At 33.7% G+C, this 16,693-nt stretch overlaps 1 protein-coding gene across 3 annotated transcripts in view; it reads right to left on the reverse strand.

Moving 5' to 3' along the window:
- The window catches only part of Ppp4r3b (protein phosphatase 4 regulatory subunit 3B), a 57,234-nt gene that overhangs the window by 20,309 nt on the left and 20,232 nt on the right, over window positions 1-16,693 (reverse strand). For 2 of the 3 annotated variants that reach the window (XM_026399920.2, XM_026399919.2), the window contains exons 5-9: window positions 9,908-9,985; window positions 8,811-8,927; window positions 6,858-6,974; window positions 3,057-3,188; window positions 1,378-1,480 (exon numbers count right to left, since the gene is read on the reverse strand). In XM_026399920.2, the coding sequence (XP_026255705.1) occupies window positions 1,378-1,480; window positions 3,057-3,188; window positions 6,858-6,974; window positions 8,811-8,927; window positions 9,908-9,985 (547 nt within the window). The remainder of the gene's footprint in view (window positions 1-1,377; window positions 1,481-3,056; window positions 3,189-6,857; window positions 6,975-8,810; window positions 8,928-9,907; window positions 9,986-16,693) is intronic. The other variant, XM_026399921.2, reaches the window with a different exon arrangement.

Genomic DNA, 16,693 nt, shown 5'->3' on the forward strand with positions numbered 1-16,693 from the left:
GCATGTGTTATGGCAACATCATAATATGATTTAAATAGGTGGGCTCAGTGGTATACTCCTGTAATCCTAGCAGCTAGGAAGGCTCAGCCACTTAGGGTTTCACTAAGTTTTTAGGGCCTATTTAAAAATAAAAAATAGAAATGGCTGGGGATGTGGCTCAGTGGTTAAGCACCTCTGGGTTCAATCCCTGGTACCAATCAGTAACTAAATACTGCAGGCTGATGAAATTTAAGATAGCTAGAATATCTACAGTTAAATTGGATATAGTAGAGATCAACTAAAAACTGATGCCAAATTAAATATATACCTGAAGATACTACTTACAACTGTAATAGGATTCTGTATTCAGACTGCCTTAAAAATATCTTTACGTTTCCACTCCCCTTTAATAAACTGAAACCAGAATTTGCAGCTTATAAATTATAGTTATAATTTATGCAATGAAGATAATAAGGAAATACAATAAAAATGCACATGAAAAGCCCTTTGCCCCTATATACTAGCATATGAGTGTACATTTACAGGTTCAATGAAAATGTTTGAAGAGCTAGGTGCAGTGGTGAATGATAGTAATCCAAATGACTCAGGAGGCTGAAGTGAGAGCATTACAAGCTGGTGGCCAGCCTCTGCAACTTAGTGAGATCTTGTCTCACAAAAAGGGTTGGGGATGTAGCTCAGTGGTAAAGTGCCCCTGGGTTCATCCCTGGTACCAAAACAAAATTAGAAAACATCATTATTTGCTTTAATCAACTTTTTGTTTAACCCTTCAATCAATTTCTGACCCTGACATTGTGAAATAAGAGGGCTTTCACATAATGTTAAATTGTTCTTCGGAATTGATGTTTCTCATAGGTTTTTGTTTTTTGATCCTGGGAATGAAACCCAGGGATACCCTATCACTGAGCATACTTGCTCCTTTACATTTTTTTGTTTTGTAAGAGAATTTGCTAATATGTTGAGAGCCACCTTGAATTTTTGATCCTCCTGCCTCAGCCTCTTGCATCACTGAAATTACAGGCTTGTGGCACTGTCCCCAGCAGTATCCTCAGATTTCTAATGTAGTAATACACTGTTTGCTCTTAACTTTCTCCAGAAAATCTATTCTAACTCTGGGGATAGTCTCCTTTTTTAAAAGTGTCGTTGTCTCTCTCTCTCTCTCTCTTTATCAGTGTGTAATACTTGTAGCCACATTTTTTATATCATTCTCTTCCACAGACACTCAGAAACAAGGAAAATCAAGAATTTTACTGCAGTATAAATATTTCAGTAGTAATTTCCCTGTCACATAAAGCACCAAGTAAACAGCATGTTAGTTTTAATATTTGTTTCACTCGTATTTAAAAATAGAAGTCCTAAGCAGATAAAAAGAGAACCTACCTTTTTCACATTTGTCTTCTGAAGTATTAGTTAAAAGTGGTGCTGTTAGGACATGCATACAATGATTGTAGAAGAAGTTTAGAAATTCACTTTTCTCAGTTTTCTGAAACAAACAGAATTAACAAAACATCTTCAAGCATTATTAGTGCAGGTCATATACTAACAACACATTTTAAGATAAGGTGAAAAGAACCAAAAACTAGTTATATTATGTGAAAGAACCAAAAAATGGTTATAGTCACTTTAATACTATTTTTTTTGCAGAAATGAAAAACCAAGTCTTTTATATTATATATTAAATAAAAATGGAAGTATGATAGAATACTAAAATGTTTTTCAGAACAATTGTTTTTTTTTTCCAAAGATGCTGGTGATATGAAATGTAAGAACAATCAATCTTCCATACAATAAGGTAATTACAATTAACAGCAACGTATTCCATACCTGAAGTTGCTAAAATTAGACTTTAAAGTGTTCTCGCCACACATAAACTCGAAGTAACTGTGAGGTAAAAAATACAACCAACTAACCAAACATGAGAACAGCATATATCTTAATAGTTATTACTGATCATTTGTTTCTTATTGTATAGCTTCCTGATTCTTTTCCCAAGAATGTAACAAAGAAACAAATGAATAGCATGGTTATTAAGGTATATGCTATTCTCACTTTGCCCAACAATGTTTGGTTAGTTGTATAAAATTCTTTCATCTTTAAAAGAGTATATAATTCAAAAGCAGAAAAAGATCTGTTTCTAAAGAAAAACCAAAAACACTTTAAAAAAGAAAACAAAAACAAAAAACCAAACCAAACAAACAAACAAAAGAAAGAAAGAAAGAAAAAGAAGTTTGGTATGAGCTACCACAATAATAATCCCAGCAAGTTGGGAGCCTAAGGCAGGGGAAATCACAAATTTGAGGCCAGCCTTGGTAACTTAGTAAGACCCTATCTCAAAATAAAAAACAAAAAGGACTGGGAGCTCAGTGGTAGAACATCTGTGGTTTAAATAAAAAAGAAGGAAAACACAGACGTGAACACACGTGCCATGTGATTGGTAAAGTGCTTAAAATCAGGAGCCCTAGATTTCAATACCTATCCAAATTTGAAAAACTGCTGAATTAATTTATTAAGCCAATATGCAAAAATATGAAAATAATAATTATTCTTTAAATTTTAATAGTTCACAATTTAGAAAATAATATCTTGACTTTTTGCCATTACTTTTCACACAATTGGGCCCACAAACTAGGAAAGATTTAAAAATAATGTACGTATTCTCTAATTTCAAGGGAAAATAAAAGTAAAAAGGGCTGGGGATGTAGCTGGGTTCAATCCTTTAGTACTGCCAAAATTAAAGAGAAAAAAGAGATCCTTAAGAATACATTCTTCTTTTATGATAAAAACTATGTAAAATTCACCCTTTATCACTTTATAGTAAGCAGTTTAGTTGTTTCAATGATATTCATAATGCCATGTATGAATTTTTATGATGTTAACAGATTATCAAGATTTTAATAATTATAAACTCGTATATGATGCAACTGAATTGCTACAAGAATACCACTGCTTCTTGAATACTACATATACAAAGGAAGGTATTTACTATTTGTCAAAATCTCATTGCAAAGCCAGGTGAAACTGCCCATGTCCAAATTTTTAATATCAGGGTGATTTCTTACATTAGTTGTAGCCAGCATGTTCTCTGGATCAATTAGAGTACGAAGAAGTCCCATTAACTGAACTGCACCTCCTAACTCAGGATCAGTATCACAGATCATCTGTTCAATTACTACATTAATAAGAAGAATATCCTGAAAGAAAACGTTTCCATTAAACCCCTGTTTGGATGTAAGACAAATACACCAACTGAAAGAACAATATCAGAATCATATAAAGAAAAAACAACAAACACAAGAGTTTCTTTAAACTTTTTTCTTCCTAGTGTTTTTCAAAATTCTAAAAACACTAGACTGAAAAAATATCACTCCAAAAGAAAGAAATTAAGAAAAAAAAAAAAAAAGAATATGCCCCAGCTTATAGGAAAATAAAAAGCACAATATAGTGAATATTGTTCACTAGAGGTTCTACATTAGATTCTCATTCTAGATTTCAGCCTCAGGCATAAATTTAGAGGTTGACTAAGCAAGTAGATCACACATTGTGTTATATTAAAACACAGAAAATCTGAAAACCACTCAGCAAAACAAACAAAAATGACAGACAAGGAGTATAACCTAGTAATGTAACTCTTTTAGGAGATGAGTGGATGAACACTGTTATATAATTATCTAATATTAAGTAGATTTGCTATTTTAGCTTTAATTTAAGAGTCAGAAAGCAACTGGCAATACAAAATATCTTTGCATTCTATAGATAAAAAAGTAGAAATTCTAAGCATAACAGGACAAAAAGTAATTGGTATGTCAAAAAATGTTTTGACATTAGCTCAGTGGATTTGAGGAACATGTTCTGAGAAATGCATTATTAGGCTATTTTGCTGTTGTTCAAACACTACAAAGAGAAGTTACAAAACCCAGATGGCACAGCTTGTCATATACCCAGGCTATATTTATAAATATATGGTACGGCCTACTAAATAAGATAAATCAAGCACAAGAGGAAATGATGCAATCAAAAAAAAAATGTATGGGGATGGTCCCTTCCTAACATAGCATATAGTTTTGTAGTCAGAGTTCTTTTTTTTTTTTTTTCAAAGAGACAGGATCTTGGCATTCTTATCCAGGCTGGTCTTCAACTCCAGGGCTCAGGCAATCCTCCTGTCTAAGCCTCCCAAGGAGCTGGGACTATTGACACATACCCCCTTATGACACATTAAATCTGTGTTTGAATATGTTTATGTAAATATGTACAGGTATAGAGAAAATGAAAATGAGATATAAAGGAAGTTAACACTAGTTATTTTAAGGCCATAAAATAAAGGAGGTTAGGGAGATTAAAAGTCACTAGTAAATGAAAGTTTGATGAAGTAGATGGAAAAGAGAGCAGGCCTAAAAAATGATTTTTAATAGGTACATATACACTCTAAAATAACAAAAATGGAGTTGTTTATTATCAAATGTTATATAATATACATAATAATATGTGCTGCTATTTCTTCAAAGAAGAATTACAAAATAAATTTCACAGAGCTATGCACTATAAAGAAATGATAAATGTTTGAGACGGCAAATGTGTTTACCTTGATGTAAATATTACACAGGGCTGGGGATGTTACTCAGTGGGGTAAACCATTTGCCTAGTGTGAGCAAGGAATTGGGCTTGATTCCCCCTACTACACACACATACACAAATTGATAAATGTTTACACATATTGAGACAGAAAGACCCCATAAATATGTACAAAACAACAATGAGTGTTGGTGAAGATGTGGGGGAAAAGATACACTCATACACTGCTGGTTGGATTGCAAATTAGTGCAGCCAATATGGAAAGCAGTATGGAGATTTCTTGGAAAACTGGGAATGGAACCACCATTTGACCCAGCTATCCCTCTCCTCAGTCTATACCCAAAGGACTTAAAAACAGCATACTACAGGGACATAGCCACATCAATGTTTATAGCAGCACAATTCACAATAGCTAAACTGTGGAACCAACCCAGATGCCCTTCAGTAGATGAATGGATAAAAATATGTGGCATTTATATACAATGGAATATTACTCAGCAATAAAAGAGAATAAAATCATGGCATCTGCAAGTAAATAGTTGGAGTTGGAGGGGATAATGCAAAGTGAAGTTAGCCAATCCCAAAAAAACAATCAACGAATATTTTCTCTGATATAAGGAGGCTGATTTATAGGATAGGGAACAGGAGCATGGGAGGAATAGACAAACTATAGATAGGGAAGAGGGGTTGGAGGGGAAGGGAGGGGGCATGGGGTTAGAAATTATGGTGGAATGCAATGGTCATCATTATCCAAAGTACATGTATGAAGACACAAATTGGTGTGAATATACTTTGTATACAATCAGAGATATAAAAAATTGTGCTCTATATGTGTAATATGAATTGCAATGCATTCCACTGTCACATAAATTTTAAAAAATTAATTTAAAAAAGTGTGCAAAACTAAAAAAAGTATACAACTTGGGACTCAACCATTAATTAATACCTCAAATAATCTGCTCTATTATATGTAATCCTCTTATATAAACACACCCATATAAATTATCATCACCCATATAAATTATTATCACAAATAATGGATTTAAGTTATACCTAAATCCAAGGGCAGGGTTGTGGCTCAGTGGTATAGTGCTTGGCTAGCATGTGTGAGGCACTGGGTTCGATTCTCAGCAACACATATAAATAAACAAATAAATAAATAAATAAGGGTCCATCAATAACTAATAATAATAAAAAACTACAGTGGCAAAGAAAGACTGCTTAAGGTATAGATCATTTATTGAAGGAACTGTGTTCACTGAAAGCCCCATAGTTTGTTAACTTGTAAAGAGAAAAAGACAATTTATATATTTCATAGTGAAACTAATAGAAACAACTATAGAGAGCTACAGCTTTTAGGAGATAAAAGAACTGCTTAAAAAAAATCTTCTATAAGAGCTCTCTCCCTGACAAAGGTATAAGCACCACATGGAATTTGCAGGGAAATGGATGGCACTAGAGCAGATTATGCTTAGTGAAGCTAGCCAATCCCTAAAAAACAAATACCAAATGTCTTCTTTGATATAATGAGAGCAACTAAGAACAGAGCAGGGAGGAAGAGCAGGAAGAAAAGATTAACATTAAACAGAGACATGAGGTGGGAGGGTTGATTATAATTTATGCTAATACTGGTTTGTTAAATATCTGGTTTTTCTTTGCAATAAACAAACTAACTGCAACATATTCTGAATTTGCCAGTCACGACTGATCAGAGATCTATTATTTTTGAAAATTTAAGATTACAGTTATGTGTCATGAGCTTTGGGCTGTGTGTGGACATAGTAAATAGCCTTGTGAGGGGATAAGTCTGGCTGTGGCACTCCCCACAGGGATACACCACCTGATGCAGGTGAATTTCCCCCTCAAGTTCTGCCTAAGAGCCCACAGAGCACCTGAGATGGGTGTGACCTGCAAAGATGTCAATCAACCTGCAGACTGCAGGACATCACAAAGCAAGACTCCGCCCCTGAAACCTTACCCCTGCCTTTGATGTACCTACCCCCTTAAATAAACGCTGGAGCCATTTTGTCTTCCTCTAGTTCAAGCACCCTTGTGGACTAGATCTACCAGGGGCTTTGGTTTTGTAAATATATTTCTGAGTGTTTGTGTTTTATTATTTGTTAATTATCTGAGATATTAAGATTTAGGGTGTCTAGGATTCCTCTGGCCAAAAGAACCCCCCAATGAGACGCTGTCTTCCTCCCTAAAATTATGCTTTTTCTCACAATAGTTTATTAACACTATTCACATAGAATAAACAATTCACATAGAACCCCAGAATTATTACTTACATCATCACTCTGCTGGGCTTCTTGCATTACAAATTCTCGAACCATAGATGGACTAAACTCTACTAGATAAGAAAATATATCTGTAGCAGCTGATCTGACTTGCAAATCATCCATGCCCTAATAAAAGGAAAGCTAGGTTATTTAGAGACTGTTAACAACATTTATTCTTGCATTTACCTTTCCCCCACTAAACCCATGTATTACCTCTAAAGTTGAATTAAGACATTGAACTGCAATCAAAATATACAATTTCTCCATCATTTTCTTTCTTTTTATAAATATTACAATTCTGGGGCAGCTCTCTGATTAGTTGTTGCTGGTTTTTACCATCACAAAGAAATATTCACAGATCTTAAATATAAGAATCAGCATAAGATTATAAAGCAACGCTTTAAAAATGCTACCAAAGCTGGGAATGGTGGCACACACCTGTAATCCCAGTAGTCAGGAGGCTGAGGCAGGAGGATTCAGAGTTCAGAGCCAGCCTCAGCAAAAGTGAGGTGCTAAGCAACTCAGTGAAATCCTGTCTCTAAATTAAACACAAAATAGGGCTAGGGATGTGGCTCAGTGGCTGAGTACCCCTGAGTTCAATTCCAGGGAACCCCTCCCCCCTCAAATAAAGCTGCCAAAAATTCAGAAAGGGGATTTATTAAAAGTATACTAAAAAATTTGAATATGCTTCCATCAAAGCCTTTCAGAATTCTGTCTTTTGTTCTAGACATAATAGGATTACACTTCAGCAACTGACTCCATCTTCCTTGACTTGCCTAATAGATGATGCTTTTGAAAACACTTCTTGGGCACTTTTGTCCCTTTGCCATAACTTAGTTTTCCAAGGCAGTGACTGTGGAAACAGTCCCTGCAGTTCTCAAAGTGTGGTTCAGGGAATCCTATTAGGGGTCTAATACTCTTTTTTTCAGGAAGTGTACAGATTAAAACTATTTTCATAGTATTAAGTAATAGATATTTTCTTTTTCATTCTCAATCACAAATACAGTGGGATTTTCCAGAGGCTACATGATGTGATAGATCTAAGAACAAGTTAAACATAGCAGTAGCTATGAGAATCTAGTTATATACTATGAAGACATTAAAGGGATCAGCAAAACAAACAAAAAATGGGCAAATGATGCCATGCTCTTCACTAAATGATTTTTGATTTGGGAAAATTTTAAGTTTATGTTAATATATAATGGATTATTTATCAAATCAAAATGAATAAATTTTTCTCATTTTAGTCAGGCACAGTAGGGCTCACATATAATCCCAGATATCTGGGAGGCAGAGGCAGGAGAATCACATTTGATACCGCCCTGGGCAACTTAACAAGACCCTGCCTCAAAATAAAAAATAAAAAGGGCTGGGCTTAGTTGTAGAGCACTTGCCTGGTATATACAAAGCCCTGGATTCAATACCTATACCACCAAAAAAGAAGTCTCATGTTAATTTTTCATTCAGTAAATGCCAATGGATAAACTCGTAACTAAATTTTGAGAACCATGCCCTGAACCCATATTGTAATACTAGACTCCTGGGTCCAGTCTGCCCTCATTCCATTCACTGGTCTAAAAAAAAAGATATTAAAGAAAAAAAAAAGTAAAAAAGAAAAAAAATATTTTATTGGCATCTATGAAACATACTTGTTAAAGAAAATATAATGATCTTTCAAAAACATGAGATATTTTTCTACACTCAGAGATGTATCATATGCAAATTATAACACTGGTATTATAAATTAAGTAAAAATCTGAGAGCTGACATCATTGTTACGGTAATCATTTTCAGGGGAATAAAACTAAATTAAAGAATTCAATATGTCTTACCAAACTCTCTTGAGGTGTCAAAAAATAAAGAATCTAATATATTGTACTACAATAAATTCTTTCCCATCCATAATATAAATCAATTTCAAATTCACAATTCCAAAAGCATGAAAAGAAACCATATAATTACCATTACAATTTCAAGAGCAGGAAGAATTCCCAATTTTGCCAAAGTTTTGAAAAATGCATCCCTGTTTTGAGGTTGTAATGTTTGAGAAAATGCACAAAATTCCTTGAAAAAATTAACCTGTAATGTTAAAAATTATAGTGAGAAGATGATAAACATAAAAATAAACTTGGGCACACTATAATGTGATCTGCCACAGAATGAAATTCACCCTTCTGAAGGATCTTGTCTTTTCATAGTATCCTGGCTTCCCAAAACCTACATTAAAAGAGATACTAAAAACTAGCACCCCCATTAAAAGTATTATTTCTCAAACACTATTCTTTCTAAACACATTATAGTATAAGAGTGCTAAATAAGCCATTTGAATAGAGACCATCCTATAATAAACTATAGCTGAGTTCCCAATGAGCCCTCAAAAACATGATATAATTTTACAAGTAGAAAGGATATCAGAGATTCTGTTTTAAAACACTGATTTTACAAATGAGAAACCTAAATAGGCTTGTAATAAATATAACTACAAAGATGACTCATAGCTTTAAGTCATCAATTTTTCATGATTTCCTAAAAATCCTGGAATCTGATTATATTTGAAAAAGGGGCAAACATCTGGTAATCAGCAGTCACTATTCTTTTTTCCCAAACATGTTTTATATCTAAAAATAAAGTTTGTAAATACATTAGAAGATGAAAAATATTTCCAAAAAGACAAACCATGATTCCCTTATTTCAAGAAGCATCCTTATACCTCTTGTTTAAAAAGCAAAGAATTTCCCTATGTAAATATCTGTAAAAACAAAAATGTGTGTGGGTTTATAGTTCTGACATAAGACACTTATCTGATTTTGGGATTTATGAGACACTCAAATTCCCTTACTGGGGAAAAACACATTGGAACATCTCAAGTTTTCTAAAACATATACAAGCAAACTTTAGAAACTTTGAATGATCATTATATAGTTCAACCTAAATATATATCTTTCATTCCATACTTATTGTTAAAAAAAAAACAAAACTCTTAACAAATTCAAGATAAAAGCTATGCATGCCAAAAGGGAAAGTCCTCTTCAAGAATGTAAATTTCAAGAACAGCTTACCAATTCACGCCTTTTATCATCATCTGTAGCCTCATCTGTTAATTGTGCAAAAACTTCAGACAAAAACTTCTCATCTTCCTGCATGAAAACAATTACTATGAAATATTAACAGAAGTATGTTATGTTCAATTATGATTTACACAAACTATAATAAAAATTGATGAGAGGTAAATAGCATTTTCATTCCTGAAACATAAAATTTCAGAATATATTTATAATTTCCCATAAACTGAGTATATCATTTACTTCTAGTTATACATTCAATTATATATTAATTTAGCTAGAAATCTCACTTATAAAGGACTTTTTTTTTTTGTACCAAGGATTGAACCCAGGGGTACTTAACCACTGAGTCACATCCCTAGCCCTTGTATATGTATTTTATTTAGAGACAGTGTCTTGCTAAGTTGCTTAGACCCTTGGTAAGTTGTTGAGGCTGATTATGAATTCATGAGTCTCCTGCTTTAGTCTTTGGAATTGCTGGGATTACAGGCATTACCACTGTGCCTGACTGTAAAGAAATCTAAACAAAAAGAGATGTCTAAAAGATGTGGCAGCAATTCACTTTGATACTTTTTCCAGTACCCTTTCAGGGCCTACTTACTCTTTATTTTATGTAAACACAATTCATAAAGTCAGCATACATAGCAATACATGGGTGCACCCATATGTATAGCAGCAAGTCACAATAGTCAAATTATGGAATCAGCCTAGATGTTCATCAAACAGATAAATGGATAAAGAAAATGTGATATGTGGATGCTAGAGAATAAAAAAGAAAAAGAAATAAGGGGAAGGGGGAATCTCATGAAAACAGAAAGGAGACCAGTAGAATACAAGAAAGGGACCAGGTGGAGGGAAGAAGGGAGGAGGGAAAATATTTCTGGGTAATGAAACTGATCAAATAAGGTTATGTACATGTATGACTATGTTGAGAAAACAACAATTCAGCCACAGTGGGGTATGCCTATAATCCCAGTGATTCAGGAGGACGAAGCAGGAGGATCTCAAGTTCAAGGCCACCCTTAGCAATTTAATAAGACCCTGTGTCAAAATAACAAAAGAATAAAAAGGAATAAGTGGTAAAGTACTCCTGGGTTCAATCCCCAGTATCTCACCCCCCAAAAGCAGGTAAATTACAAAGTAATTTAAAACATAAGAACTCAGTATATAACAGTCTACAGATAACTGGAGCAGAGTCTTACATGTTGTTGTGGTCTCCAAAAATATAATTTTATGAAAAACCACTACAGTAACTTCATTTGATGACTCTGAAGTATTAAGACCGGTAAATATTAATTTCCCTAGGTACTGCTAAAAGGAAAAACAAAACATATAGCAGAGTATGTATTTTTTTAAATTTAAATGTGTCTAAAGTTCAGAGGGTTATGATTAAAACGTTACTTGTGGTTGTATTTTGGTGATGGATTGTGTTTTTTATTTTTGCTTCACTATATTTTCTAATATAAGCAGAACACAAAATTATAAAGAAAAAAAATGTTGTCAAGATTGAAATTCACCTAGGTGCTATGGTGCACACCTGTAATCCCAGTTATTTGGGAAGCTGAGGCAGGAGGACGGCAAGTTTGAGGCCAGTCTCAGCAGTTTAATGAGACCCTAGCTCAAAATAAGAAAAAAAAAAAAAAGACTGGGAATATGGCTCAGTGGTGAAGTGCCCCTTGTTCAGTCCCCAGTATTGCCAAAAAAGAGAGAAAAAAAAGAAATTTGCTTTGGGAGATTTATACCAAAAACTGCTAAAGAATATAACTGAAATTGATGCGTTTAAGCTTTAGTTTTATTTTCAGAATTCCTTCTCAAATAGTTTCCATTAGTTTTAATTAAATAGCATGTTTTACAAATGTTTGTAGCAATAATATACGTAGAGCTGACAGTAAAATAAAAAAATACATAAGGATGCACTTCATCACTTAAATCCTTTCTTGAAATACACTGGCTTTCATCAATGAAAATCACTGGGAGACTGGGGATGTATATAGTCCAGTGGTAGAGTTTTTGCCTTGCATGTGTGAAGTTCTGAGTTCAATCCCCAGCACCAGGTGGAGGAAATCACTAGCTACAATCCTAGAAAGTATAATATGCTCACCCACTAACCATCAATGAGTGCTATTTGAAGACAAAACTCCTTCATTTGCCTAACTCAAAACCATGTTTCCTTCCTTACTGACTTCACTGATTCCTTATGTACTGTGGCCTGCATCATCCATCTTCTGAGGGAACTCAAATGTGTATGCAATCATTTATTCCTCAATCACTTTTTCCCCAAATAATTCTGGTCTCAACGTTTCTTTTGGGGGATGGGGGGAATACTTTAGCAGGGAACTACATCCCCAGTCCTTTTTATTTTTTCTTTCCATAAAGATTCTCACCAAGTTGCCTAAGGTCTCCCTAAATTGCTAGGGCTCACTTCAAACTTGTGATCCTCCTGCCTAAGCCTCTCAAGTCCTGGTATTACAGGTGTGCACCACTGAGCCTGGCTGGTCTCAATATTTTTATTTTAATAAATAAGTACATATTTACCTCCATTCGCACCTTTAATAAATTCTTATCTTCCTATATCTCTCCCAATTAAATCTTCATCCTTTCCTGTCTGAAGATTAACTCTGTCAGAATATTTTCATAGGAAAAAAGTTCCAACTTCTTGATAAATGCAATTTGCCAATTAAATTCTTCTTATATGACTCAGTACTTGTGAGCTGACAGCTGGAACTACATAAAATATTATACATAGAAGCAATCTGAAGTGTTATAATTCATCAGAAGAATGCTTTCTGATTCCTAGTATATTTTCTATGGACTTCAGCATTATTATTATTGATAATATTTCTTAAGATACACAAATAAACTGTTCCAATGTAAATTAAGAAAGTAAATTAAGACAGCTTAAAAGCCCATCACATAGTTGGAATGCTTTTTTCGAACTTGCTTCTCAAACTAATTAAACTAATCTCTTTAGATCTTTTAGTTTTTCTTTTCTACTTGGTTTTAAGAACTTTTATTTAAAAAAACACAATTGTGTAGGATAAATTGTATGTGGCTGCTTTTCCAGGTAACACAACAAAACCTTGTGGGAGGCCAGGTGTGGTGGTGAATACCTGTAACTATAGGTGTCAGGACGCTGAGACTGGAGGCATACAGGCCAGTCTAAGCAAATCAGCCAGTATCTTCTTTCAAAATGAAAAAATAAAGAGGGCTGGAGTATAGCTCAGTGGTAATGGGCCCAGGGTTCAATTCTAGTATAGTAAAAACAAAACAACAATAACAAATCCCACAAAAAAATCAAAATAACACAAAAGAAAACAAAATACCTTGTGGGAAAAAGGGGTTACTAGAAGCTGGTGTGGTGGCGGACACCTGTGGTTCAGGAGGCTAAGACGGGAGAATCCTGAGTTCCAAGCCAGCCTCAGCAAAAGTGAGACACTAAGTAACTCAGTGAGATCCTGTCTCTAATAAAATACAAAATAGGGCTGGGGATATGGCTCAGTGGTTGAGTGCCTCTCAATTCAATCCCAGGTATTAAAAACAAACAAACAAACAAACAAAAACTATTTCTAAAAGATTAAATCAAACTTCTTTGCAATCATGTAAAAACAGACAAAATGAAAGAGAACCTGTTCATCATTTTTAGAATCACATAAATAAATTTAAATTTAGATCAAGCTTTGTGTCATCATTCAAAGATTGCCTAGTTCCATGAGTGGACTTATCTGAGGCTAGCTAGTAAATTCAGAATTCAGGTCTCCCAAATAATAAGACAAAATAAAGTCACACCTAGCAAATAAACTTTGGATAGGTTCCTAAGTTCAGACTTAAGAATGGAACCAAAGCAAAACTCAAGCTAGAAAGGACCAAATCTAGTAAGATAATTTACTATGTTCAGTCTTATACCTGAATCCAAAAAAAGTCTTAAACACAAAAGAATCATATCATAGCAAAAGGGCTTTTTTCTTTTAAAGTTATTTCAAGATTTTATGTATTTAATTAGTAACTGAAATCATTGCTATAACCTTATTAACTACAGAATATGTGGGGGAAAAAAAAAGAACTAAACCACTAATACTGCTGGGTTTGTGGTATGCTCAACTTTTACCTATGGAATAGTGAAAATATTATATTCAAACATGTTAAGGAAACAAACAACTGACAAGTTGGCTTTAGATCAACTCTATCAATTTCCAGTAAGGGGAGAAATTAAAACTTATTGTTGTGAGAAGGATGTCATTCTGTAGTTATTTGTAAGGAAATAACCTCATTTTATTGGCTTTTAGGGACTTAATTTATAAAATACTTTTTGAGCACAGCAGGGCGGTCCACACTTGTAATACCAGATACTCAGAAGGCTAAGGCAGGGGAATAACAAATTTAAGGCCAGAAAAACTTGCAGTTTATTAATTCAATCTTAAAATGAAATAAAAAGGCTGGGGGGATAGCTCAGTGGTAGAGCTCAATCCTCAGTATCATGGAGTTGAGGAAAGTTTGAAGCATATTTATTCATTCTGCAACAGGGGTTTTGATCTATAATTAGCTAGAAAATTTAGATGAACTAAAATTTAATGCTCCTATCTTGACGATTTAAGAGAATGTCCACATGTATACTAGAGCCATTATGTACTTTAATGTAATTTCTCAGTTAATTAACCTAATTTAAGCTATTATTTATATGAACCTTTGTACTTCCTTATTTTGTTCCAGTTAGATAAAATGCATACATTTTCACTTGCCTTATTTAATTCATGCAACAGCAGACTAATACTCACTTAAGAAACCACAGATATGCATACTAGAAAACCTGGAAACACCTAATACCTAACTAGAAACTTCTATAAAGAAACCCAAGTTGGGCTTTAGGCAATGAGTAGAGGCTATGAACCACAATCTTAATTACTTTCCTTCTCATACATCTTTTTAAGTAGAATTCAGCACTACTGCTAGCACATGAGACATAACTGATTTGTAAATATTAGATAAAAAACCCAAGCTCCTATGTATTATAAAAGAAACTTAATTATGTGCATGTTTAACCTTCTTCACACTCATTATAGAAGAATAATGAGAAATTTCAGTTTGAAAAACTTACAGTTTGTAAAAGAATCATCTGGAATATATTCTACACTAAAAATAAAGTTACAGTAACAGAAAGATAAATATTGGTTGGAAGTGTCATAGAATAAAGTCAAACAGGTAGTTTGTTCATAGTACTTGGACATTTCGGAAAATGAATCTCACGAACCAGAAGTGAGTTAGACTTTCTTTCTTTTTTTTTTTATTCTTTAAATTCTATTTATTTATTTATTTTGGAACTGGGGATTGAATACCAGAAACATTCAATCAATGAGCCACACCCCCAGCCCTATTTTCTATTTCATTTAGAAACAGTGTCTCACTGAGTTGCTAAGCACCTTGCCATTGATGAGTCTGGCTTCGAATTCATGGTTCTGTGGCCTTAGCCTACTGAGCCACTGGGATTACAGATGTGTGCCACCGTGCCAGGCCAAATTTATCTTCATTTTTGTAGTACTGAACTTCATTTTGGGGACTAAACACAGAAGTGTCCTGCCACTGAGCTACACTCCCGAAACTTTTCATGAGAAAGGAACTCACTAAATTTCTGAGGCCAATCTCAAACTTGTGATCTTCCTGCTTTTGTCTCCTGAGTACCTGGGACTACATGTATGTGCCATGGTACCTGGCAAAACTTTCCTTTTTTTAAAGTTACAGTTGATTTATATTATAAATTTCACAAACCTGTTATAAAATATATGACAAATATGTATCACAAATATTTATAGATTAGTTTGCACAAATTTTTTAAAGTATAAAAGAGCATTTGATGATTCATTGTTAAGGGTTTGGAAACCCTTCTGAAATCAAAACCAGTTAACTGGAAAGCTAATTTAAAGATCCTGACAATAGGTTCTTTACATCAACTATAGATAGTGACTCCCATCTCCTGAGACTGTAATCATTTTGCCTATAAGAAAAACAACATCCTGAATTGTATAGTATGGTTTACAAAACAAAACAAAACAGGTTTTATATATTATAAAAAGAATCTGATGTGTAAGTTTAAACTCCCTCCCACTTACTGCAGGAGAGTAACAAAAAACTCATTATTTGTAACAATGATTTGGAGACAGATATCCTATACAAAATATAAAGTAACAATATAAAGGTGAATATTGGATGGAAATATCATAAAAATAAAGTCACATAGCTAAGTACAAAGTCAGAGATTCTCAATGATTTGGTCTCAGGATTCCTTTAAACTCTAAAAAAATATGGAGAGCCCCAAAGAGTTTTATTATGTGGGCTACATTTATTGATATTTATCACAATTAAAGTAACAAAGGAGGCCTTTGAAAGTATTAATTTTTAATAAGCTATTATGTGTCCAAGTAATTATATATATTTTTAAAATTTTTAGTTGTAGATGGACATAATACCTTTATTTTATTCATTTATGCGGTACTGAGGATAAAATTCAGTGACCAACACATGTGAGGCAAGTGCTCTACCACTGAGCTACAACCCCAATCCCTCAAGTAAATATTTTAAGTAAGAAACAACTATATGATTCTATATTTTTAAAGTTTAGAAAGGAGAATGGCCCTTTCACATTTTTTTTGCAAATCTCTTTAATGTCTGGCTTAAAAGATAACTAGATTCTTCTCTGCATTCAATCTGTTGTGAAACACTGATTTGGCTTTAGTTTATGAAAAAATAACACACTGACATGAAGCTGAAAAAGGGAAAGCCTCATGAACTCCT

Source organism: Urocitellus parryii, chromosome 12 (genome assembly GCF_045843805.1).
Source record: "Urocitellus parryii isolate mUroPar1 chromosome 12, mUroPar1.hap1, whole genome shotgun sequence".
Classification (NCBI taxonomy): domain Eukaryota; kingdom Metazoa; phylum Chordata; class Mammalia; order Rodentia; family Sciuridae; genus Urocitellus; species Urocitellus parryii.